General features: G+C 40.6%; 1 protein-coding gene across 11 annotated transcripts; it reads right to left on the bottom strand.

Annotated features, from left to right (window-relative positions):
- Positions 1–331: 331 nt before the first annotated feature.
- On the bottom strand, positions 332–23,212 carry TBC1D7 (TBC1 domain family member 7). 11 transcript variants are annotated; one of them, XM_008993948.3, is made up of 8 exons: positions 22,959–23,212; positions 21,475–21,594; positions 19,483–19,563; positions 15,806–15,993; positions 11,619–11,756; positions 3,006–3,151; positions 1,599–1,728; positions 332–565 (listed from the first exon to the last, which is right to left on the bottom strand). In XM_008993948.3, the coding sequence occupies exons 2-8, from the start codon at positions 21,584–21,586 to the stop codon at positions 479–481; spliced, it is 882 nt and encodes a 293-aa protein (XP_008992196.1). In that variant the 5' UTR covers positions 21,587–21,594; positions 22,959–23,212; the 3' UTR covers positions 332–478. The 11 variants fall into 11 exon arrangements, with proteins under 11 accessions (XP_008992196.1, XP_035150775.1, XP_002746266.1 ...); XM_035294884.3 differs by having other exon boundaries at positions 22,979–23,212; XM_002746220.7 differs by having other exon boundaries at positions 23,154–23,212.
- Positions 23,213–27,063: the final 3,851 nt, after the last annotated feature.

The following is a 27,063-nucleotide window of genomic DNA, read 5'->3' as shown; positions in this document are numbered from 1 at the left end:
AGCCTACTTAGCAAGATGAAGCCTCAGAAGGCAGTTGGCTTAGATGTAAACACGTGCTGCACCAACAAAAGCCAAATCTGAGGTGTCAACAAAAGGAAGTCGCTCTTATTCTAGAAATAGACCTTAAAAGTAGCTAGCTTGGTGCTAGTAAGAGAGAGGCAGGGCAGTCTTAGTTATGCACTGCTAGTTAAGGCACCCACTCACCCTGACTAAACTGCTTCAAAATCAGGGAGCTATTTTCTAACAACCCTTTTGAAATGCTATTGAGAGATGAACTTTACATTTCTATGTAACTTCAAGATGCTGCTCCCAAACACCGCGACACCAGGTATTTCAATTAAATAATTTTATTGGGGAAAAAAATCACTTTGAGCACCAAAGCAAGAAAACTATTATTCAGTCAGTTTCCCAGATCACATGCAAAGAACACAAATGCTCAGGGTGGGCCTGGCAGATGGTCCACAACCAGCGGCTGAGTTCAGCTGGAATGGACCGGGGTCCCACAGTGTTTGTGCCACAAGTCAATGGCCTTGCTCACGATCGCGTCCGAGCTGTCCTGGGGAATCTGTGGACAAGCAAACCAGTCTTTGTGAAATTTCAGTGTTTAAAACTTCTGTGTCTTCCTTCAATCACTGTGGCATAAAATTTACTTCTATGGGAGTTTTCACTGTTTTTCAGAAAGTGATAGCATAAAAGGCTTGTGTCACCTGAGAACAGGAAAGAGCTCTAGTGTCAGCCTGACTGGGTTCAAATCCTGCATTGCTCACTAACTGTGCACCTATGAGCAGGTTACTAAACTACCTGGGTTACAGAGCCCATCTCTAAAATGGGGGACATAATAGCCTGCCTTTGCAGAGCTGTTAACAATATGACATCAGATAACCCACTGAAAATACTTAGCACAGGCCTGGCACCATTAGCCACTTACAGTTATAATGATGATGATTCAATTACTCAACACATATTTACTGAGTACTTTATTATTATTTACCAGGCCATTGTTCAAATGTTAATACTATTTTAAAAATGACTAGATTTAGAATTCTGTGAAAATCATTCAGGCATAAGTGCCTTTAATCCTATTTCCTGCCTGGTAAAGGTATACCAAGATACATAGGGAGGGAAAAATTCATTTCATTACCATTGCCTTTTTCAGCAATATACTAGGTGGCCCAGGAGTAATACTGTGTATTAATAAACCCAACTGGGATTACACTAGAGACAGTAACAGAAAAAATGGCTTACAAAATCCTCCGAAATACAGAATCCCTTTTGAACTGAAAAAAATTACTTATTGTAAAATGACAGATCTCATCTATTCCTTTTCCTGATATGCCTGCTGATAGTCATGTGGAGGACAAGACTTTGGTTCTAAATGGACACATTCACGACATGATCTCAGACCATCATCTCCCAAAGACAGGATGCAAACTAATCCTCAGGTCAACTTTAAGCCAAACTTTTTCAAAGGAAAAATGTTTCTTATAATGTAAAAATATACTGTATTATTTTTCTGAAACAATCTAATATAACAGGAAAATCTGACCTGCTAAGGTGACTTCACTTCTAGATTCAAAATCAAATCAAAGCACACTTACATTTTCCAGAAACTTTGTTATCTTCTCTGCACTGTTCAGTGCCATAACTTTTATTTTAAAGGTTAATAAAATTTCAACAGCTACAAAAACTAGGATTTTACAGGATCCACTCACAACTTTATCCCAAACCCTATAAAAGGAAGGAGAGAAACTCAAATTACAAAATAAAATCAAATTGCTCCAATTAATCTCCAAAGAACAACTTTCGTGAAATAATCATCAAAACAACAATAAAATAGAGAAGCCACTTGAAATCTATTCTAGATACAGTCAGCACTAGAAGGAAAAAGCAAAGTTCACTAAAAATTGCTGCTCCACTAGGTATCTACCAATATCACATTCCCTCATGCTGGGAACCTGACATTTTTTAGAAAGAAAAAGAAAATCCTAAACTAATGTTTGTATTCTGTTAATATGCCATAATGCTAATATAATCATAGCATACTAAAGGACAACAAAAGATGTATATGAAATGAGATAAATTCTATTTCCTTGCCAGAGATTCTGGGGACAGACTCCTTAAACTTCTCTAAGGGCTTAGGAGCCACTTACCGATCTACAACCACTCTAAGATAATAATTCTGATCATTCCTATAACTCCTAAAAGTTGGTATTCTACTTTAAACAGTTAGTTATGTATTATCTTATAATGTTCTCTGTGTACTGCCTTTCTCTACTACATCACAAAGTCTTCATGAGTGGCAGCTGGACTCAAATACTCATAATGCTTGTCTGAAACTGACTGGAAGAACTTAGTTTAAATCTCAAATCTTTGACTGCCTTCAGCTTTTTTTCTTTTGAGACGGAGTCTTGCTCTGTCGCCCAGGCTGGAGTGCAGTGGCGCAATCTCAGCTCATCACAACCACCACCTCATGGGTTCAAGCGATTATCTGCCTAGCCTCCCAAGTAGCTGGGATTACAGGCACCTGCCACCACACCTGGCTAATTTTTGTATTTTTAGTAAAGACGGAGTTTCTCCATCTTAGCCAGGCTGGTCTTGAACTCCTGACCTCATGATCCACCCGTACCCTAGCCTCCCAAAGTGCTGGGATTACAGGTGTGAGCCACTGCTCCCAGCCGAATTGCCTTCAGCTTCTTTAAAGCTATTCTGCTAGATGAGGATTTGTCACACTTCTGGAAAAGAAGAGCTGATGCTTATATAAACTCCTGGAGACCACTGAAGGTGTGACTACTTCACAACATCTAACACACTGAGGGCCCTCAATTTTTCTAATTGTATATTCAAGAATAAGCAGAATCACGTGCTGTATGGTGGCTGCTCAAGGACGGGCTTCAAATCACTCTCTTGTTCTAAAGCAAATTTATACTCTGAGGGCTGACCACACGAGAAGCTAGAACTCTGCTCTAACTCTATGCCTTCGGTATGTCTTCAAAAGAAATACTTGCCTCTGTAAACTGGATTCCGGCAAACATCCCGCAAAGCACCTCTTGAACCAGATTTCATAAGGAAGTCTGGACACCGCAGAACACATCTTCAGATGAGTCAGCAGCCTGCTATCTTCCAGATTCAAGTATTGTTCAAAAGCTTTTGGCTGAAAATTAAGCAAGAATAGATTATTCATTTCCTGTGTCATAACATCATCTGATATTACAGTCTCAGATGAAAAAAAAAATTACGTGCTGAATGCAAGGAAGTATTAGAAAACAAAACTTCAGAATTACCCAAGGCACTTGTGACACAGCAATTTCCTAGGTCAGCACTAACTAAAGTAATAAACCATCCAAGACTGAGGGGTTTCCCAGGACACAGGGCCTTTTTAGTACTAAAACTGGGGCAATCCCAGGCCAAACAGAATGGTTACCTGAATACTAACTTCACTAGCCAGATTCAACAGAGTAAGGCAAAAGTCCAAAGCAAAATTCAATTGTTCTGAGGAGCTAAGGAAGGCCCATTATATTACTGGCTGGTCTAGAGTAGATGATATAGAAAGGAAAAGGTGGGGCTAAGAGGAAGTGTAAAACCAAAGAACTAGAGTGGGATTAGAGTGGGCAGAGGGCATTAGGAAGAATGAGACAAAAAGAGATGGTGATGAGAAGGGGCTGACTAGTCACTGACCATATATCCACTGCCCCGGGTTGAGCACCACTGTGCACCAGTACCAAGGAGGCTCACACAACAGGGATGTCCAGAGGATGAACTCTGCACCCAATACAAATATGCATGAGAATTTCTTAGAATTCAAGGGATAACTCAGAGGGAACAAAGCACCTGGATTCTACTTGGTAGCTGATACTTATATAAACTTCTGGAGACCTCTCTCTTATGAGGTCAGGTGGCAGCCAACTCTAGAAGACTGGAGAGCTAATAAAGCCAGCCCCCCAGACCTGGCCAAATTCACCTTGCATCGGCTGCTGTATTTAGGGTCCACTGGCTGAGAACAGGCTCTAAGAGTCAAAACCTTAAGTCCACATTCACTATCTGCACGAGTACAACCAGAGCCCACATCACTTAAGCAAATGTAAATGTTTATTTTAACTCAGTATCTATAACTCTCTGCTTCCGTCAAAGACGAAATTCATCACCTTTACAATGTCCACTATAGTCAGAGACTGTGCTACATACAATGAATAAAGTGAAAGGTAAGAGAAAGTCCCTGCCTTCAAGAAGCTTACAGCTTGAGACATACAAGTAAAGAGGTAACTACAATACACTGTACTGCTGTGATGCTATGATGGGAACAAGCACAAGATGCTGGGTACATCCAGGAGAAAATCCTAACCTGGGCTGTAGGAGGCAGAAGCAGTTTCTTAGGAACGGTGACATTTGAGCTGACCTCTGAAGAATGGACAAGAGTCAGCCAGGCAAAGAGGGGCCCACATAATAATATCTGGTCCAGTTTCCCCCTCTCTTTTTCAGGATATCTCTAACTTTTTCCTGTTTGTCCAACTTCCCTAAACTACTCAATAGTTTCTAGAGCTTCTCAAGAACACTTCAGACAATTTCCCAAACAAGGAATTTTGGTTGGTTTTGCAAAGGGGATATTTGCAGTTTTTTCACAGTGACATGGCTGAAAACACACCCACAGTTATACATTATGTCTCACAGCAAAGAAAATTTCATCTGGAAGTCAGTACAAATAATAAACAAGATGGTTATGAGTGAACATTTTTAAACTATGTATTGTCTTTTTCCTTTATCAAACAATAAGCTCACGAAGGGAGGGGACTGTATCTGTTTTGTTCTCTCTGCTGGTTCTTCAGTACCTAGAACATCACTTGGCATGGTAAGCACTCAATATGTAACTACTGAGTGAGCAAATCAATACTGTGAATTAATATAAAGTTTTGAATACATCAATCAACATCATATCATTCAATGTACATCTTTTTGCCACCAATATCTTATTAATTTTTTAAACATTTTTCCTGGTTTATTCTAGCCTATTATAAGAAATCTTGAAACTATAGTAAAGAATAAAGAGAATCTAGACATCAAGTATAATCACACTCCCAGTGATAACTACTGGTAATACTTAGGTTAGAGAGCATCTATCCTGCATATATACAGACACGCTTTTCTGTCTTTTACTAGCTAAACTCACACTGAATACATGATTTAGTATTTTGCTGTTTGCACTCAACAAATTGTGGGTATTTTCCCAGGTTAATGAATAATCTTAAAGAGTTAATATCCATAACTAAACAAAGCTTTTTAAGATGGAAAAGAAAAAAAGCCAAGAACTCTATAGGAAAAATAATGCACATGCCTCTTACCCATATAAAAACATTTTCAACCTTACTTACAACAAAATTAATGCAGCCTAAAATTACACTGAAGTATCATTTCCTATCTATCAGAATGGCCAAAATTCAAGACTAATGACATACCATGTCAGCAAGCCTGTAGGGAAACAATCTATTGATTGTGAGGATGCAAAAGAGTATGAGCTCTGTGAAGAGGAATTTGGCAGTATTTAGCAAAGTAATATATGCACTTACCCTTTGATCCAGTCAATCTATTTTAGGGAATCCAACTCAAATATACTGGCAAACACATGAAAAGCTGCATGTACGAGTCTATTTATCTGTAACACTGTATATAATGGCAAAAGAGTGGAAACAGCCCAAATAGCCAAAATAAAAGATAGGTTGAATAAACTATATTCACAATAGAACAGTATGAATATGCTAACCTGAGAATATTGTGTAGGCTGGGTGTGGTGGCTCATGCCTGTAATTCCAGCACCTTGGGAGGCTGAGGTGGGTGGATCACTTGAGGTCAGGAGTTTGAGACCAGCCTAGCCAACATGGTGAAACCCCATCTCTACTAAAATTACAAAAATTAGCTGGGCGTGGTGCCGCATACTGGTAATCCCAGCTACTCAGGAGGCTGAGGCAGGAGAATCCCAGGAGAACCCGGGAGGCAGAGGTTGCAATGAGCCAAGATTGCACCACTACACTTCAGCCTGGGTGACAGAGCAAGACTCCATCTCAAAAAAATAAAAAATACACAGTACAGTAGTATAAATCCATCACAGGTGATAAGGAATATCTCTGTGTACTAATATGGCATGATCTCCAGCATACAGCAGGTAAAAAGAGCAAGATGGGAAAAATGTATACTATATACTACTGCTTCATCTACAAAAGATGGTGAATTCAAATATATATGTGTGTGTGTGTATATATATATATCTATATATATATATATATATTTGTATTTTTTTACTGGAAGGAGAGATTTATATTGCCTGACATTTTCATACTTAGCAAATGATACTATAGATGTGACTTATTATAACCATAATTATGTTTTACTCCTAAACATTTAGGTTATTTTCAATATTTCTATTACACTAAATTCTTACTTTATGAAGACAATAAACCACACATCTTCAACAGAAGGCAAAATGTGACAAAAATAGGTACTTAATCACTCTGAATATGTATTAAACTTAGTAAGAAGCTGCTAATAGTGCCTATTAAAAAACCTCTTTAGCATAGCTTTAAATAAAACATGTAGCAATAAAACAAAGCTCACTTACTTTAGTGATTAACACAATTAAGTTTGAGATGGTTTAAGAGAAACCTTCCATGCCACACAATTAAAGTTAGCCTCTATTCTCCTTGACAATGAGTGACCTTGACAAAAAGCAGAATTTTGAAAAGCTTGTAAGGAAAGAGGCTATGATGCAATCCTAGGAATCAGAAGACTATGGCAGAATAAACACATCACCACTCGGGCTTCTTCTGAAGCCTATCATTCTCCATCACACACACACTTCCATAGAACTAAGCAGTAACCTAAACTTTGTGTTATAAGATAGACTAAACATGGTCTCACTAGAGAGAAAAATTAAGCAAATCACTGATGCCTAAATCAAACAGCAACACAAAGGAAATTTACGTTTTTTATACATTCTGTGTATGTTTTTATAACGTTTTTGAAAACTTCGTAACTATTTAAAACTACATGCTAGGCACTAAAATGTGTACACTAAAAGAAGCCCCATTTTTAAAGATGAGGAAACTAAGATTTTAGGTACGTTAAGTAATCCTGCTGATTCTAAAATTCATTTCTGAAAAGAAAAAGGCAAGTTCAAGAATAGCCAAGGCACTTTCGAAAAAGAAGAACTTTCCTTCTCAGCTATCAAAATACACTAGAACGTTGTATTAAATAAATCATGTGATACTGGCCCAGGAATAGACAAATAGCTCAATGGAATAAAAAGGAGCCCAGAAAGAGATATAAATATAAATATAAACATACACACACACACACACACACACACACACATATATATATATATGGAAATCCAGTATATGATAAAGGCAGCATTTCAAATCTGTGAAAAAAGGATGAACTAACAAATATATAGTGTAAGTGGTAGTTCTACTGCTTACTAACTGTGACCTCGGTCTTAACTTCCCTGTGCTTCAGTTCCCTCATCTGTAAAAACAAAGATAACATGCTTGAATGAAGTAGCTCACTAAAAATATATATTTAGCATTGCCTGACATAAAGTACTTTCTCAGTAACACACAAACCAGAGGGGGAGGAGGAGGAGGAGTGATGTATTGGTAGAAATGGTGGTGTTGCAGCACGTAAGTGTAAGAGTGAAATCCAGTGTGTATCTGATACCAATCAGAAAGATAAATCCCTGACAAAGAGCTACAATTAAAATGTTGAAGCATTTTTAAAAATTAGGTGAAAACAGGCCAGGCACGGTAGCTCACATCTGTAATCCCAGCATTTTGGGAGGCCGAGGCAGGTGGTTCACCTGTCAGGAGTCCAAGACCAGCCTGGCCAACATGGCAAAATCCCGTCTCTACTAAAAATACAAAAATTAGCCAGGCATGGTGCCACACCCATGCCTGTAGTCCCAGCTACTCGAGGGGCTAAGACATAAAAATCCCTTGAACCCAGGAGGCAGAGGTTACAGTGAGCTGAGATCGCACCATTGCACTCCAGCCTGGGTAACAGAGTGAAACTCCATCTCGGAAAAAAAAAAAGTTAGGAGAAAACAAAAAAATATATATTTTTGAATCTTGGGGTTAGAAAGGGCTAATTAACCAATAAGATGCAAAAAAGCAAAAGAAAAATGCTGACAAATCTCATTATATCAAAACCTAAAATTCTGTCAACCAAGTATTTTCAACATAAGGGATAAGGATAAAAATCAAGGGTACAGTTGGCCCTCATATTCATGGACTCAACCAACCATAGACCAAAAATATGTGGGAAATAAAAAATGGATAATTGTGTCTATACTGAACATACAGATTGTTCTGGACATTATTCCCTAAATAATACAGTATAACAACTATTTACATAGTATTTACATTGTATTATGTATTGTAAGTAATCTAGATTTAAAGTATACAGGAAGAGATGTGTGGGTTATATGCAAATACTATGCCATTTTCTATAAGGGACTTGAACACCCATGAATTTTAGTGTCTCAAGGAATCCTGGAACAAAACCCCTATAGATCCAAGAGTGACTATATACCAATAACTCCTACAAAGAAAAAAGTCAACAAAAGAGTAGCAATATGCAAACATGCTCAACTTCACTAGAAACTGAGGATATGTAAATTAAAATGAGATACAATTTCACTATCAGATGGATAAAAATTTAAGGCATTGATACTATCAAGTATTGGCAATGGGGTGGAAAATGGGAAATCTCATAATCTGTTTGGTGGGAGCATAAACTGATACAGCCTTTGGATGAGCAGCCAGGCAGTTTAAACTGTAAATATGTCAAAACTAAATGAATAGATTTTAAATACGTCTCCCCTCTGCTTGAGCAACTGCTCATGGGTACCAACCCTAGAGAGATACACATACACGCAAGGCACCTGTACCAGGCATGCTTACTTTCGGTATGGATCTCTTATGCTTAAATATGGCAAATTCATAACAGGAAATGCTAGGAGTAAATATTTTTTAAAAGGTGGTTCTAAATGAGTGGCTTTCAACCCTTAGGTACACTTCAGAATTGCCTGGAGCTTTTAAAAAGCCGTACCTTCAGAGATTCAGATTTCACTTGTCTAGGTGGAGGAAAGGTGATGGTAATTTTAAAAAGCTCCCAGGTGGTACCAATAAGAAATCAGGGCTGAAAACTAGTGATTTATCTATACTGACTTGGAAAGTTCTCCACGGCAATAAGTTAAAAACAAAAAGAGAACCATAGGACCATTCGTGAATATGATACTATTTAATGTGTTTTTTAAAAATCATATTATATATACATGCACATAAGAGAGTCCTGAATCATACACACCAAGCTGATGACAATGTTTACTTCTTAGAAGGGTAAGTGGAGAATTGCGGGGATGGGGGTGGTTAGTCCAGATCTAGGCAAACACGGACTCGTCTGAATTGCTTAATTTCTTTAGAGAATGCATTCATTGCTTATGTTACCAAAAATAAAGGATGAATTTTTAAAGAACAGCATAAGCTATCAAAATACTACTGACTTACTCAAATATTAAGAAAAGCTAATTCAATCATGGCATGGTATAACTGAGACCTCCTAATTATTAGGCAACTGACATATTTACTTAAGTTTCAGTTCCATGTTTAAACACAAAGTGGATCAAATTTCAAAATCCTAAAAATCGAATTTTACTTACTTGAAATATATAACAACTGTTCTTGTAAGTGTTCTCAGAAGCTGAAGGGTCTTGCACATTGCCTTATTAATAATTTACTGCAGTGATTCTCAATGCCCATCCCACCATCATCACTGCCCCATATCTGATCTTGCACCCAGTACCACAGTCACCACTTTCAGTAGAATTTTACAAAGAAACAACCCAGTGAGCTAAGAAAAAAAGATTTATTTTTATAAATAAGGGGAAAAAACTAGAAAAAAAGAAAATGGCAAAGGAAGACTAGCTTGCGTGATAAGCAAGTACCACTCACTTCTCTGCCTTTCCAAGCCACTGTATGACAGAAACAGCTCACTGCCTGCCACACTCCCATGTGCCCCTCCTATGTCACTCACAGAGCCCGTTTTAGTAGATCACAATGCACCAGGCTTTTAAAAGTATACATATATATATATACATTTTCCAGCCTCTACTGCAGACAGGGCAGCCAAGTGACACAGTCCTGATCACTAATGTATAGCTAACCCTTGAGCAACACGGGTTTGAATTGCAAAGGTCCCCTTAAACACAGACTTTCTACCTCTGCCAACCCCTGAGATAGCAAGACCCTGCTGCTCTCTCCCTCCTGCTCAGCCTATTCCATGTGAAGACAATGAGAATGAAGACTTTCTGATGATCCATTTCCACTTAATGAACAGAAAATACACTTTATTTTCCTTATCATTTTCTTTTCTCTAGCTTACTTCATTACAGGAATATAGTGAATACACATATAATAAAATATGTGGCCGGGTGTTGTGGCTCACGCCTGTGATCCCAGCACTTTGGGAGGCCAAGGTGGGTGGATCACTTGAAGTCAGGAGTTCGAAACCAGCCTGGCCAACATTTGTAGTGAAACCCTGTCTCAACTACAAAAAAACACAAAAAATTAGCCAGGTGTGGTGGCAGGCACCTGTAATTCCAGGTACTTGGGAGGCTAAGGCAGGAGAATCACTTGAACCCAGGAGGCAGAGGTTGCAGTGAGCCAAGATCACGCCATTGCACTCCAGACTGTGTGACAGCATAAGACTCCATCTCAAAAAAACAAAATGGAAACAAAATATGCATAAAAAATATGTATTAAGCGATCATTTATGTTATCAGTAAGGCTTCCAGTCAACAATAGATTATTAACTGGGTTTGTAGGAGTCAAAAGTTATATGCAGAGTATCAACTATGCTGGGTTTGGGTCAGTTCTCCTAACCCTACACTGCTCAAAGATCAACTGTACATGCTGAGGGAAAGCCTAATGGGCCACAGACTTGGATGGCTTGTCCCTCTCACTCCTTTCCTTTTACCTTTGCCTTCCCTTTCCTCCTGCCCAGAACACAGATGTCATGGCCACTGGTCCAAGAGGCACTTTGTTAGCACGAGTGGAAAGATCGTGCCTGCAAATGCTGGAGCCAAATGGCAGGAGGCTGCAGCCTGTCTATACCGTGGTTCTGAAGCGCCAGCTCTGCACTGCCCCGTTCTTGGCTTCTGGTATTTGGGCTTCCCACTATATGCAGCCAAATGAAAACCTTAACTTATACAGAGGAATTACTCCAGACCAGCGGATTCTAGACCAGAATAAGGAATACTATAGAGCAGGACTGGCCATCTATGGCCTGCAGCAGGGCAAATCCAACCAAGAACATTCTTTTATACATTATCTAAGGTTGCTTTTGTGCAACAAAAGCAGAGTTGAGTGGTTACAATAGAGACCATCTGGCCCACCAAGCTGGAAATATTTACAGATTATTCAACCTTTTACAGAAAACATTTGCTGAGTCCTACTATAAAGGGTTATTCATAATTATAACAGCACCAGGAGGTAAGAATACTCCCTGAAGACTCCCACTACCATTGTTCACTCTTCAATAGCCGCCCCCACCCAAAAAAAAAAAAAAAAAGCCCTTACCAGCTGGGGTAAAGAATCTTGGTACTTGGTATTTAATTGGTTCACAAAGCATCGGATGATCCAGTAACAGTCGACAGTATCTTCCACCATTTCCTCCATGGCTTTAGCTATGGCAAGAAATGCTTCATCTTCTGGCTCCTGAAAGATTAATAATAAATCTCAAGAGGAAGGCAGTGAAAGACAGGAATACATATTTCTTCAATAAAAAAATGAAACCTTGCTCCCTAAATTCTGAAAAGGCTGCATTAATAAATCAAAGTGGGATCAAAAGGCACAGAGTCCATCCCTGAAGAGGGGAGGAAGACGGAGAAAAGGATGAGTAACCACAGGATCAGTGCCGCTTATGAATGAACAGGTTTCTGTACAGACTCTCCAGCTTCTAATGTTAAGCCCATCACAGAGTCCACATAAATCATAAGCAAGTCACTGGCTCTCTCCACCCAAAAATATTCTCAGTACAAGGTGAGAATGTATTTGAAAAGGGTGGAATAAATAGCACCAACAGTAACTGGAGACACTTCAGCACAGTAATTTGCAAATATCGAAGACCTCCAAAAAGACTTTTTAAAGCATTTGCTTTCAAAGCATTCATGCATACCTTTAGAATTTTGTTCTAGCTTAAGCAGCAAAAAATTTAAAATGTTCCTAGAATCAGAATTTTAGGAATCAAAAGAATGGCATTTCTCAAACCTTGTGTCAATACTCAGAATGTGAAAGTAAACTCTCAGGTAAATTTCAACAGAGAAATCTTAGAAAAACTGGAACCTTATTTGAAAGCCTCTTCTATTTTCAAACACCATACCACATACAAAAAGCTTTATATTTTCATCTAGGATTTAGCAGCTGAAGAATTTTAAAATTAAAAAGAAACTAAGAAGTATCACAGGTTCCCCTAAAAAGTAACAAGTTAAATCAAAACTCTTATTTTAATGTATTATTTCATTCTAAGCCCTTCTTTCAACTTATTAATATTCTATAAAATGTCAAGAAAAACAAAATTACAATCCTCGGAAATAAATTTTCTCTAAGCATTGTATTAATGTGTCAGAAGAGAATAGAAAATAGGCAGATGAAAAGGGAAAGGAAAACCTCCTTTCTTGGACTCCCTTGCAGTCCTGCTCACTGTGCTTGGCACCCCCAAAGGTGGCATGTCACTGACTGCTCCTGACTACTGACAGGTCAAGGGAAGAGGAAGAAATCCTTCCTGGCCCTGTGCTGAGCACTGCCACACCTATTATTAACAAATTAAAAAATGAGGCAGAGTGGGCATTAAGTGAGTGCTATGGTTTAAATATCTGTCCCCTCCAAAACTTATATTGAAATTTAATCCCCAATGTGGCAGTATTGAGAAGTGGGGCCTTTGTGAGGTGACTGGATCATGAGGGCTCTGCCCTCATCTTTGGGTCAATTCATAGATTAATGGGTTATCACAGGAACGGGACTGGTGGCTCCCTAAGGAGAGGAAGAGAGTCCTGGGTAAGCATGGTGGCACATTCAGCCCCCTTGCCATGTGACAACCTGTGCCATCTCAGGGCCCTGCAGAGAGTCCTCATCAGCAAGAAGGCCCTCACCAGATGTAGCCCCTGCATCCTGGAGTTCCCAGCTTCTAGAATTGTAAGAAATAAATTCCTTTTCTTTATAAATTATCCCATTTCAGGTACTCTGTTATAAGCAACCAAAAACAGACTAATACAATGAGGCTCATGACTGTGGAGATGTGGGGCAGCAGAGCCTAAAACACACACGCACAAGCATGTCTGCCTGAGGCCGCATTAAAGGAGTCTCAGCTTGGAACACAGACAAGCTGAGGAAGGTGAGGGGAAACCTATACCCTTTCATCTCCATTCCTTGAACTAATAGATTATCTAATTTAATTTGATACATAATTTAAGAACTTGTGTAGTACTATCAACTTCACTTTGCCAGTAAGTGAAATTTAAAGAAGACTGCTTAAATTATTCCAATTATATTTTAGGGACCTTCTCTCTCTTGATAAATGTAATAAATATAAATGATCTTTGTTGACTCTAAAGTTTGTCCATGGATACCCCATCATTAACTTCAAAAAAAAATCTGCAATAAAAATAAATTTCATAAAACAGGAAAGTGTTCCAGCAAATCCATTTGAACAATTCACTGTTTTAGCCAAATAAATAACACTTTAATTTCATACTGATATAAAGAAGTAAAGGAGAAGGGAAAACTCTTCCTTAGAGAAGAATGCCAACTAATATACGCAGAAAGAATGAGGGAGTTAGATCACCATTTGGCCACCAGCATAGTAAAAATTGGTACAGGCAAGAATCATTAGTGGATGGCTATTTACAAGTCTCAAAGTACTTCCCCACAGTTACTTATTAATTACAAAGTGGAAAATAGCAACCTTTTAGTGGAGAAACTCCACAGACACCATCTTTCCCAAGTGATCAAAGTTAGCAGCAACAGTAATGAGTCCCATACTTCTGTGGTATATCCTGCCAGTAATGCGGGACCAGAGTTTAATCATGGGGAAACATCAGACAGAACCAAATTGAGAAATGCACTGCCGGCCAGTGCTTTTCAAATATGTCAAGGTCATGAAAGACAAAGACTGAAGAACTGTTCCAGATCAAAGACCAAGACATGGAAGCTAAATGTAATGTGTGATCTGGAACTGGATCTTCGATCAGAAGAGCATCAGTGAGATAGATACCAGCAAAATTCCAATGTTGTCTACAGAGTGGCTCCCAGTACTGTGATTCTCTGGTTTTGATCATTACCTTATGGTAACATTCGAGGACACTGGTGAAGGTATTTGAGAACACTGCACTATTTTTGCAACTTTTTTCTATACTCAACATTACTTAAAAATAAAAAGCTAAAAATTTTTTAGAAATCATCAAATGAGAATACTTTGAATAGAGTTTAATAAGGAATAGGATATTTACATAGCAGTTTTAAAGTGTCTCCCCACAAAGAGAAATAGTAATTACAAAAGGAAATTTCCAGTGGAAAACTCCAGCAGACACCACCCTTGCCAAGTGATCCAAGTTAACAATACCTCTTAAGGGGCAAATCCACACCATGTTCCTCCTGATAAGAGCCACTGAGAAGGACACAGCATCACCTACCTGATGTCCCAACAAAAAATGAATAACCTGAATCTAATCAGGAGGAAGTACCAGACAAACCTAAATTGAGGGCTTTCTTCAAAGCCTCTGATTATGCCCTTCAAAAATGTCAAAGACAGGAACGATAAGAGAGGACAGAACTCTCTCAAGTCAAAGGAGACTAAAGCAACACAATAATAACCCAGTGTAATGCCTAGTCCAGGATCCAATCCTCACACAGAACTTTGACTGTTTCCTTATTTTTGAAGGGCATTATTGGTCAAATTCAAATGGAGTTGGTAGATTAGATGTTAATATTGCATCTGTGTTAACATCTTGGTTTTGAGGACTGTACTATGGCTATCTATAGGGGGAAGTGTACACTGAAGGAATCTGAGGTGATAGGGAAACCCGTCTGCATCTTATTCTCAAATGATTTAGGAAAAAAATGTGCGTACATATATTTTTTAAATGACAAAGCAAAGCAGATGCACATAATGTTAACAACTGGAGAATCTGGGTAAAGGGTATCTTTGAATTCTTGGTAGTATTCTTGCAACTTTTCTAGAAGTTTGAAATTACTTCAAAATAAAATATATGTTTAAAAAGGAGGAGGAGGAGGAGGTTGGGTCAGAATGCAGGTGGTCACAAATGCCAGGTAAAGATGTGTCACTTTTATTTTATTTTTTTTGAGACACAGTCTCACTCTGTCGCCAGGCTGGAGTGCAGTGGCGCAATCTCGGCTCACCGCAACCTCCGCCTCCCGGGTTCAAGTGATTCTCCTATCTCAGCCACCCAAGTAGCTGGGACTACAGGTGCATACCACCACACCCAGCTAATCTTTGTATTTTTAATAGAGATGGGGTTTCACCATGTCGGCCAGGATGGTCTTGATCTCTTGACCCCCTGATCTAGCCGCCTCGGTCTCCCAAAGTGCTGGGATTACAGGTGTGATCCAACATGCCCGGCCGTCACTTCTATTCTAATAACAATAGGGAGTCATTGAAAGTTTTTAAGGCAAAACATGATGGAATCAAAGGCTGGCAAGATGGGACAGTCTAGAGTTGAGCTTAGTGTCAGGCAAAAGTGGCCACTAACCAGTGGGTAAGAGGAACTTCGAGGTAATTTCCCAGATTCCAGCTGATACATGCGGAGATAGACTTCAACCTGAGGTGTGGCATCACTGACAAAGCGAATGACGTTCAGGGCATGAAGGACATCTGAGTACTGCTCCCTACGATATGTCATCACCTTGGCATGGGACTCATGGTGTGGAGGCAGGATTCCTAGAGAGAACAGGAATAAAGAAAAAAGGGCAAAATACTGAGCCATCACTCCAAATCTCTCCTCTACGAAAGAGGATGCTGTGAGAAGCCACCCATCACAATAAGACTAGAATTCACACAGGTATTTAAGTACCATATAGAATCTCTTTTAGAAATTCTCACTATAAAACAATCTTAAATGTGAAATATTATCAATGTTTGGATGGTGATGCATCATTGACAGAAGAGATAAATGAAATAACACTGCCAAAGCCCTTGAATAAGAGTGCCGCATACATTCAAGATTAAACAATGGTTTAACTTCATGTATAGCAGCTTCAGGTTGCCTTTAGCTCCTAGAGGTCTCACCCTAGTCTTTGTACTTGGCCCCTACATCTCACACCACCAACAGCTCCTTGAATCCTTCTCTTCCCCAATAGTTAAAATGGTTCACTTAGCATCCTATCCTCCAGGCCACGAAAGTCCTTAATCTTCATTGGTGAGGTCACCTTACATGACATTTCTATGACATATTAAGCTCATTAACCTGCTTAAACATGGGGTCATACCCTTTTTTACAAACAAAATGGCTCTGAGAAAACCACTAGACAGCCCAGCCATCCTAGATTCTAGCCTCAGATTAAATAACACTAGGACTCTCAAATGTGTTTGTCTTTCTGGGCACTTGTTCCCCCATCTGTCAAAGGCAGGAAATGAGATAGATAAGCATTTCACCAAATGCTTTTTCACAGAATGCTAGCCCCAGGAGATTAAAATGCCATCCTCAAACAGATTGGGGAAATGATGACAGTGAATTTTCATGGCTCTAAGTTTTGCCATAAAGAAAAACATTTTAGGCCAGGTGTGGTGGTTCATGCCTATAATCCTAGCACTTTGAGAGGCTAAGGCAGGCAGATCACTTGAGGCCAGGAGTTTGAGACCAGCCTGGGCAACATGGCAAAACACTGCCTCTGCAAAAAATTGGCCAGGTGTGGTGGGACATGCCTGTAGTCCCAGCTACCTGGGAGGATGAAATGGGCGGATCACCTGAGCCTGGGAAGTCAAGGCCACAGTGAGTTGTGATTGTATCACTGCAGTTCAGCCTGGGAAACAGAGTAAGACCCTGTCTCAAAAAAACAAAACAAAACAAAAACCATTTTATTTACTCTAGTCTCATTAAACTTAATGAGGCTCTACAGAAGCACAGGCTCTGGAACAAAGTTCCTGGTTTTAAATTCCAGCTCTACAATTAATCGGCTGGGTGGTGACCCTTAGCAATTACTTCATCTCCCTATGTCTTAAGCTTCCCCATATAAAAAATGGGAATAATAATACCTAATCTCATACAGTTGTTCAGATGAATAATCAATATACACAAAACACTTAGAAGAGTACTTGGCAAACACTAAGCTAGTGTAAGTGTTAGCCAGTACACTTGACTATGAATCCCTCTTTGGTGCAAAACACCACAGGTTTAGTATTCCAGAGAACACCCTGGAAAACAAAAACAAAATGAGCTAACATGATACCACACTAACGTTAGAAATAAACTTACTTAAATGTTCTTTTCCCTGAAATAAAAATTATTGTAGCTATGAGACTGTGTATCAGGCGTCCAGAAAAGTGTCTCCTATATCTAGGCTAATACAGATTAAACAGCTGTGAACAAACCCTCACTGCACTGCTAGAGGCAGCACGTTAACCCTTAAAACCTGGTTTTTAAGAGCTGGTCCTAAAAGATCCCCAAGTAATCAAAACTCTGTGCTAAGAACAGTCAGGCTGTGCCCTACACAGCACGACAGCTCTAAGCTTCCAGTGCCTTTTCCTCAAAAAATAACTATGACTTACATAATAAAGAAAGGTAAGAAGAGTAAAAGTGATGAATAAGCCAGGCAGGCTGTATCACAACACACAACTGTGTAACTCCCATTAATTCCACCAGAGTTATTATTAGACCCATAGCACCTCCTAGCAGAAATGGGCACTGTTGACATTACTACTTAAAATGTACCCCAGAAGGTACCAAAAACAGTAAAATTTCAGGACAAGTGCTCTAGGAAAAACTAAAATAGTTGTCACCACTTCTTCAAATTGTAACTGCACACTGACCTACCAGACATAAAAGTGCGCAGAGACAGCCAAGATGCACAACAAAAAAATCATTATCCAGCACTCTGGGAGGCCAAGGCAGGTGGATCACAAGGTCAATAGATCAAGACCATCCTGGCCAACATGGTGAAACCCCAACTGTATTAAAAATACAAAAATTAGCTGAGTGTGGTGGTGTGTGCCTGCAGACCCAGCTACTCAGGAGTGGGGGCAGGAGAATTGCTTGGACCCAGAAGGCAGAAGTTGCAGTGAGCCAAGATCGCACCACTGCACTCCAGCCTGGTGACAGAGTGAGACTCCATCTCAAAAAAAAAAAAAAAAAAAAAAAAAAGTCATTGCGCACCACTTATATTCTCTCACTACCTCCTTATTACCTAACCGGAGAGGGCTACAGGCTCCTCGAGCCCTGAAAAGATACATTTTGGAAAGAAAATTAGGTCCACAACCTCTCTTACCTTCAAATGAGTCCCACAAACGTAAGGTCAAATCCTAGCTCTGCCACTACAGTCTATAATGCCTTAGGCAAGTTATTTAGCCTTGGAGAGTAATTTTCCCCACCTGTAAAATTACAATACCAATATCTGCCTCACAGGGGAATTCTATTACTATGTATAATCTATGTAAACTACTCCGCCTACTGATAGGCACACAGGGATGCCCAATAAGGCACAGTCATAGTTTATATTCCTCAAGGAATTTAGTCCTCATCACTATCTTACAGTTAACAAAAATATTTTTCTAAGAAAGACCAGGAGGATGGTAATGGATAGGAATTATATGCTCCAGCAGGCTCAGCAATGATGGGGGAAAGAAAATCTTAGGCTCAAAAGGGATACTGCCAGTTACTCATAGCACTTAAATTTACTTTGTCTTTCACAGAAACTAAGTAAGTTCAGTTTTCCTTCTCATTCAGCCACTCACACCATTGGAATTTAGTCAGTCACACTTCTAGGGAGTAATAAACCTCCAATTCCTCTCTGACTCATTAGGAAGTTATACTGCTAAACCTGAGAATCACAAAACCTTACAAATTTCGAGCTAAAACCTAGGAATTATTTAGCTCAAAAGCATCAGGTTATAGATCCAAAAACATGAGTCCCAGAGGGGTCGTTTTCCTCCAGGTTCCCCAGCTGACAGCAAAGCCTAAACCAATTCTCCTTTCTCCTAATCTTTTCTCCTACTTTCTGAGACAAGACTGTTTTCTATTCTATAGTATCAGTATTTTCTCTTCTACAGTATCAGTAATAGAAGAGAAATAGTAAGCAGTAATTGAATCTCCTGGGGAAGATTCAACATTCAGTAAACAGCCTAAACAACTTCTCCTTTCTCTGACTAAGATAGCAAATGATCCCATTATTCACTATTTTTGAAGATAAATCTTGCAACTCCTGGGTCTCATACCTAGAAGCACCTTCCATACCAATGCACGGTACATGGACGGGAGAGGGAACCTCTGACTAAAAGTACAAAGTTTTTCAATATCTAGAGGAAGAAGAAAACAATTAGTTAGAAGCTTTTCATGCTGATCACACTTTGTCAAAGCACATTTCATTTTTTTAAAACTGAAAGAACAGTTAAGGCGTTTCTTCAGAGGATGTCTACCACATGGTCAGTAAGTTTAGGAGAGGCAATACTAGCCTGATTTCTAGCCCAAGATTTCTACCAACTAAGTTATTTAAAAACAATTTGCAGCTGGGCATGGTGGCTCATGCCTATAATCCCACAACTTTGAGAGAATGAGGCAGGCAAATTACTAAAGGTCAGGAGTTTTGGACCAGCCTGCCCAACATGGTAAAACCCCATCTCTACTAAAAATACAAAAATTAGCTGGGTATGGCGGTGCACACCTGTAGTCCCAGCTAGTCAGGAGGCTGAGGCAGAAGGATCACCTGAACCCAGGAGGCAGACGTTGCAGTGAGCCAGGATCATGCCACTGCGCTCGAGCCTGGGCAACAGAGTGAGATTCTGTCTAAACAAAATAATAAAAATAAAAACAATTTGCATTTGGCAGCAATGGAGATGCATTTTTCATATATTACATTTCCTATAACATTATCGGTAGTTATTAACTACAGGGTTTATTTCATTTAATTCACACTACAAGCCTGTCAGGTAATTATTGTTCTAAAATGCAGAAACTGAAGCTCAAAGCAGTTAAATGATTTGATCAAACTAACATGCTAGTAAGTGGTACAGTCAGCCTTCAAATACCTACATTTTCCAATAAATTACAATTACTTCCCTGACCCTCAATTCCTCTACTTATCAAAGGAGAATACCAGACATACTAAAGCAAATACTGTACAGTGAAGAGCAAAGATAAGGTGAGAAATGTTTCACGAACTTTAAAAGTACTCTATGTAAATAAAGTACTATCTTTAACTATGGTTCAGTTTATTTTACTTTAGTCAATAAAATACCTTATTAATACTGGCGTTAAAATAAACTATCAATATACAGTGCAGTCTTAGTATTTCCACAAAAGAAAATCATGGGCCAGGCGTGGTGCTCATGCCTGTAATCCCAGCACTTTGGGAAGCCAAGGTGGGTAGATCACTTGAGGTCAGAAGTTTGAGAACATCCTGGCCAAAATGGTGAAACCCCATATCTAATAAAACAAAAAAAACAGCCAGGCATGGTGGTGTGCCTGTAATCTCAACTACTTGGGAGGCTGAGACAGGAGAATCGCTTACACCCAGAAGGTGGAGGTTGCAGTGAGCCAAGATTGCACCACTGCATTCCAACCTGAGCCACAGTCAAGAAAACAACAACAAAAAAAACCGAAAACCATGACCAGAGTTACTGCAAATTTACCCAGAAGCAAATTTACCGAGGTAATACAAGAAAACATGTGGGTTCAATAAAAGAAAAAATATTATTGACTTTCTCAAGAAACATTTCGGCCGGGCGCGGTGGCTCAAGCCTGTAATCCCAGCACTTGGGGAGGCCGAGGCGGGTGGATCACGAGGTCAAGAGATCCAGACCATCCTGGCCAACAAGGTGAAACCCCGTCTCTACTAAAAATACAAAAAATTAGCTGGGCACGGTGGCGCGTGCCTGTAATCCCAGCTACTCGGGAGGCTGAGGCAGGAGAATTGCCTGAACCCAGGAGGCGGAGCTTGCGGTGAGCCGAGATCGCGCCATTGCACTCCAGCCTGGGTAACAAGAGCGAAACTCAGTCTCAAAAAAAAAAAAAAAAGAAACATTTCAAAAACTTCTGACTCTCAGTGAAATATTGAAAAGCCTGTAACTTTTCTCAAAATACATCATTCTGCTTCACCACGTTACTAAAAAATACAGCAAGTAACCAGTGCTTCTGGATGTCTTTTATTACTTCAGAACATGTGGAATTGATTGAGAACAAATGAGCTTAATTAAACATATAATACTCACCCAGACGGTCATCTTTTAGGAGAATTTCTAACGATTTCTTTTCTTCAACTCCACGAAACCCCACTTTCTCATAATATACCGAACGAAAGTTTCTCTGAGAGTCCTCAGTCATATTTCATTCTTGGAGGAGACAGACAAAGAGAGAGAGAGAGGTTAAGGGGGAAGAGTGAGCCTAGAAATAAAGAGAATAATTTTCAATGACGTTCTCTACCTTTTCAATAAATCTGATGTGCCCTTGCATAGGACTCAACATTAAATCTTTCCTTTTACTCAGTTCTAGAACCATCTCACCCATGCATCTTGGCCAAAAACTAAGATATAAGTTAGAAGTTCTCCGAGTTGCTACAATAGATAGCACAAAGTTTATGCACTAAGTTTCCCACTATACCTATGAGTGCCTATCACAATAGAACATTCTGTAGCTATTATAAATGTACGAAGAAAAAAATAAGTAAAATGGGAAGCCAGGCAAGATATGTCAAGCAAATTATACTTGAACAATATACACTATGATATCATTTTTTTATTACCAACATCATGAATTTTAAATAAAACTCTATTCCAAAATGTTAGCAATAGTTATCTTTAAGTAGTAGGATTCTAGATGATTTTAATTTTCTTTCTTTTGCCTAGCTATGTTTTTTTAATGGGCATTTTGTGAAATGAAAAATTAAGTTATATAAAAGTAAAAAGCCACAGATTCTCCTTTATCTTTTACTTTAAACACAATTCTATCAAAGGTTGCTATCAAAATTCAAAACCCACAACAGATAAATAACATTAAATTATAACCAGAAGAGGGTAAAGAATGCAGCTGGTTGACAGTGATCCCAAAGTCAGAGCTGAAGACAGAAAAACAATTTAAAATGTATCACACGAATTCAAAAAACTCAGTGGTCTCAGGTTCCTTCACACTAACCTCCATAATATTGGCGGTAACTCGTCCAAAAAAAAAAAAGACCAAGTTAGATTAGCTTTTCAAAAACAGAAGGGACGTAATGCATTTCCCAAAATGAACTGCACTGCCTCACCCAAATGCTTCCAGCGTCTGTGCACAAGAGAGTAAATCTTTAGGTTTAAAAATCCTGAGACATCTCCAGGGAAAGGGAGGGTTTCCTTCCTTACTGAAAAGATACCCTCTGAATCGATTCCGTCACGGGAAACATTAGGATTCGTTTAGAACACGAAATTCTAAGGGTCCCTGAGCTTTCGGGAGCAGATGTCTTAAAAATAAAAAAGTCAGCAAAAAACGCGTAATGAGTGTAGGGATTTTTTTTTTTTTTAAAGCATCCAAAACAGTTGCATGACCATACGGTCGGTCCCTGTGTCTAAGGACACCCATTCTTAGATTGCACTACAATGACAAAGGCCTCCTCTCGGAGGAAATCTTGCAAGTGATATCTCCTGGCCATGAGCGTCCACCTAACGGGAAAAGCAAAAACACCCTGGTCCAAGACCCCAGGTTCCATTGATGGATGCTTCACCTCTAGCAGTGGAAACACACCCGGGTTGAGACTAAGTAGTCCGCGAGAAGCAGAGGACGCCGTGCTCTGCGCTGACCGACCGGCGGGCAGGAGAGCACCGTTGGGACCCAGGGCCAGGAGGGAAGGAAGGAAGCGGCGGGACACCAAAGACACCTGCGCGCGCCCCACCGGCCTGAGGGACAAAACTCAACCCACCTGCCGCTGCCACCGCTGCCCAACCCACCTGCCGCCGCCGCCGCCGCCGGACGTGACGTAAGCTCCACGTCGGGGGCGGGCGCTGGGCGGACGCACGCGCAGAGGGCGCGCAGGAAGCTCCACCCTCTCACCGGAAAGATTGGGGTTAGTTCCGGAAACCCAACTGGTTGAAGGTCTAAAGTCGCCTCTTGACTACTGTAGTTTCTCCAGCGCTGAGCACCCGGCCCCTCGCTACCCCGCAAAATCTCGTGACCACTTATTCCGGCGGTCCAAAGGCGCGTGCTTGGGTTGCGTTCCGGTCTCCAGCCCTCGAGGTTCCTGCCTAGGGGAGACCCGAGGCCTTGGGCCGTACTTAAGCTGGATGCGCGCAGGACCCGGGTTTTGCTTTTGCTACTTTCCTACCCCCACTACCACCCCCCGGATGTGTGGAAATAAATGACCATCCGAACGAGAAGAGCAAAGGCGTCAGCTACTGTCCAATGTTTTTGGGGAAGGACGCAATGGCAGGCAGAGGAGTGGGGTCGCTTTAGGGTGGATAAAAGGGAAGGCTCGGTGTGCGCTGACCGGAGGCTGGAGGCGGCTCCCTGGAAGTGGAGCATCCTAGGGATTGGTTAGCGGGCATATTTGCCTTTCTCCGGTTGGTCGTAACTTGGAAGCAAGGACAAAACATTAAGAACGCTCTCAGTTATTAAGTCCTGGCCGTTTGGGCCCAGTTGTTAACAGAAGTTATTGTTCAGCTTCCTAGATTGTTGCTAGAGACGGCAATCTGGCTTCCTGCAAGTCTGATTTAGAGCAGGCAGGCTCCCCGGCTAGGTTATTGTAGATAACGGACTGGTTTTCTGGGCAGGTTGCTGCAGGTTGTGGATTAGAAGTCTTTTTTATATTCGGTTGTGCTATTGTCTTTGTCTATTCAGTTTCTCAGGTAAAATACTATAAAATAGGAGAAAAATGAAGTTTAAAAAAATGTGCGAAATACCAGCTCCAATTTGTTGTTAGTAGGTCTAGCAGACACAAAGGTACTCTTTAAAATAGCTACTAAAGCTTACAAATGCTTTCTCTTTCTGTGCTTGCCTCACTGGTCCTCGGGCTGGCTGAGCAGCAGTGCTCAAGTGGGTTTTTAAACCGCCAGGGGAAGTCCAGTTATACTGCAGACGAGATAGAACTTAAAAATGAAGAAACGTGTGGTGGTTGAACTCAAACACTGATGCTCCTCCCAACCCCTTATCACCACCATCTTTAGTTCCTCAGCACTGGGGTACCAAACCTTACTTGGGCAGTGTTCACATGAGTAAACACTGAGTTCTTCAAGTTACCTTACACAAGTTCCATCCACTTCATCTAAGCCTTGGGCCAGTTACCAACTTTTACAGTCTCCTTTTCTTATCTTTAAAATCATAGGGCTGGGCGCGGTGGCTCAAGCCTGTAATCCCAACACTTTGGGAGGCCGAGGTGGGGAGATCACCTGAGATCAGTTCAAGACCAGCCTGACCAACGTGGTGAAACCCCATCTCTACTAAAAATACAAAATTAGCCGGGCGTGATGGCGCACACCTGCAATCCCAGCTACTCCGAAGGCTGAGGCAGGAGAATGGCTTGAACCTGGAAGGCGGAGGTTGCGGTGAGCTGAGATCGCACCATTGCACTCCACCCTGGGCAACAAAAGCGAAACTCCGTCTCAAAAATAATGATAATAAAATCACCAATAGTGGTGATTATATAGAAGGTGGGAAGAGTTAAATGGGAAAGTATTGAAGTGCTTGGCATGTGGCACAGTAGGGATATTTGTGGATTGGCTGTGTCAAGATCAAATCAAAATACAAAGATGAGTCCTAAATCATTTTATTTGGGAAAACAATTGCAGTTCAGGGCATACACACAAACTGGGGTGATCTTCAGAGGAACAAAGAGACGATTAGAGGTTTCATGAGAGAAATGGTATGTATTGCCTTGAAAGATAGTTCATTGACCGTGAGCAAAACTTTTAGGAGCAGGCAAGCTCTAATTTGTGAGAGATGGTGTTAAGTAAAACTAGTCTTAGAGTTACAGCAGTTCATTTCAGCAGCTCCTAGGTAAAACAGGTCTTCAGGTTATAGCGGGTCACCTTGGCAGCTCGCTTTCAATTTAATTCCTAGGTAGGCACTTAGTGTCCCAACTGCTTTCTCTTCTCCCTCATCTCTAGACTCTCATTTAGCTGGGTGTGACAAAATAACTCCAATTTATATAATCAGTTTTCAAAGCTGCTATTCACTAAATGGAGACAGCAATATGGGTGCCTTCAGCTGCCCTTCATTCTGTTTTTTGATGAGCTGATAACAGAATACTTGGAAGCTTACCTAAGAGGTAACACTTCTGAGACCTTTCTCAACTCTGCAGCCAGAGTGACTCTAAAAATGTCCTTACTCTGCACAAAATCCTTCAGTGACTCCCCATCTCACTCAAAGTAAAAACTGCAGTGCTCGCAACAGCTTACAACACCTCTCATGCTCTACCTCCTCTTACCTCAACTCAGCTACTGTGAGTGATTCCCCTGCCTTGGGACCTTCTCATGTTACCTCTGCCTGCAAAAGATTAGCCTCTGCTAGCTGCACTGTCTAATTCCTCACCTCTGTCTCCATCAAATGTCCCCTCCCTGAGGCTACTCTCCCCACCCTACCTAAAATTGCAACACTTCACCTGAATCCCAATCCCCTATATGCAGTTCTACTTTTTCCTTCTGCCACAGCACTGATCACTTTTTTTTTTTTTTTTTTTTTTTTAGAGCTTCACTCTCTGGCCCACTGTTCATCTTCTGCTGTGCAGCTCAGTTCTTAACAGGCCATGGACCAGTACCATTCCCTGGTCCAGAGGTTGGAGATCCTGTGCTATAAAACAGGAGGTGGAGCTCAGGCAGTAATGTGAGGGATAGGGAGTGACTGTAAATACAAATGAAGCTTCACTTGCTTGCTCATCTACCACTCACGTCCTGCTGTACAGCTCAGTTCCTAACAGGCCACAGACAAGTACCAGTTCGTCGCCCAGGGTTTGGAGACTCCTGTTCTAGGACAATCCTTGACCAGTGACACACAGGCACAGGGTACTGAGCAGAAGGTGTGTGAAAGCCTAGTTCTCTTGTTCCAAAAAACTCTGGGCATATCTTAAGCCCCAGGGTTTCTGTACACCCAGGATTGGGTTAAAACCACCACCCTTTGCAAAGCCTGCCTGAGATTATGCCTTTGCTGGGCTTCCTCTCCTCTGTTTACATCTCCCTCTGCCTTACCAGTCCAGGGAGTATTTCCTTAAGAAATCATGTGCATACAAATCAGGCTCTGCTTCTGGGTCACCCACCCTAAGACAACACATAAGTAATATTTGAAGCCATAAGTCTAGATGAGCTATCTATAAGATTAGCAAGGGGCTTGGTATTCATAGTTATTCTCTATATTTAGCATTTTAAGCTTATTTTTATTTTTTTTTTTTTTTTTTTTTTTTTAATTTTTTATTGGATTATAGGTTTTGGGGTACATGAGCAGAGCATGCAAGACAGTTGCGTAGGTACACACATGGCAGTGTGCTTTGCTTTTCTTCTCCCCTTCACCCACATTTGGCATTTCTCCCCAGGCTATCCCTCCCCACCTCCCCTCCCACTGGCCCTCCCCTTTTCCCCCCAATAGACCCCAGTGTTTAGTACTCCCCTTTCTGTGTCCATGTGTTCTCATTTTTCATCACCCACCTATGAGTGAGAATATGCGGTGTTTCATTTTCTGTTCTTGTGTCAGTTTGCTGAGGATGATGTTTTCCAGATTCATCCATGTCCCTACAAACGACACGAACTCATCATTTCTGATTGCTGCATAATATTCCATGGTGTATATGTGCCACATTTTTCCAATCCAGTCCATTATCAATGGGCATTTGGGTTGATTCCAGGTCT

The sequence above is a fragment of the Callithrix jacchus genome, chromosome 4, assembly GCF_049354715.1.
Source record: "Callithrix jacchus isolate 240 chromosome 4, calJac240_pri, whole genome shotgun sequence".
Lineage (NCBI taxonomy): Eukaryota > Metazoa > Chordata > Mammalia > Primates > Cebidae > Callithrix > Callithrix jacchus.
The sequence above is the reverse complement of the archived record's forward strand: the minus strand, read 5'-3'. Positions and strand labels throughout refer to the sequence as shown.

Coding starts and splice junctions, on each gene's coding strand:
- TBC1D7 (XM_008993948.3), bottom strand. CDS start 21,586: ATGACTGAGGACTCTCAGAGAAACTTTCGTTCGGTATATTATGAGAAA. Junction 3,152..11,618: donor AAGATTCTTTACCCCAGCTG/GTAAGGGCTTTT, acceptor CTTAATTTTCAG/CCAAAAGCTTTTGAACAATA. Junction 566..1,598: donor TAACAAAGTTTCTGGAAAAT/GTAAGTGTGCTT, acceptor GCTTGTCCACAG/ATTCCCCAGGACAGCTCGGA.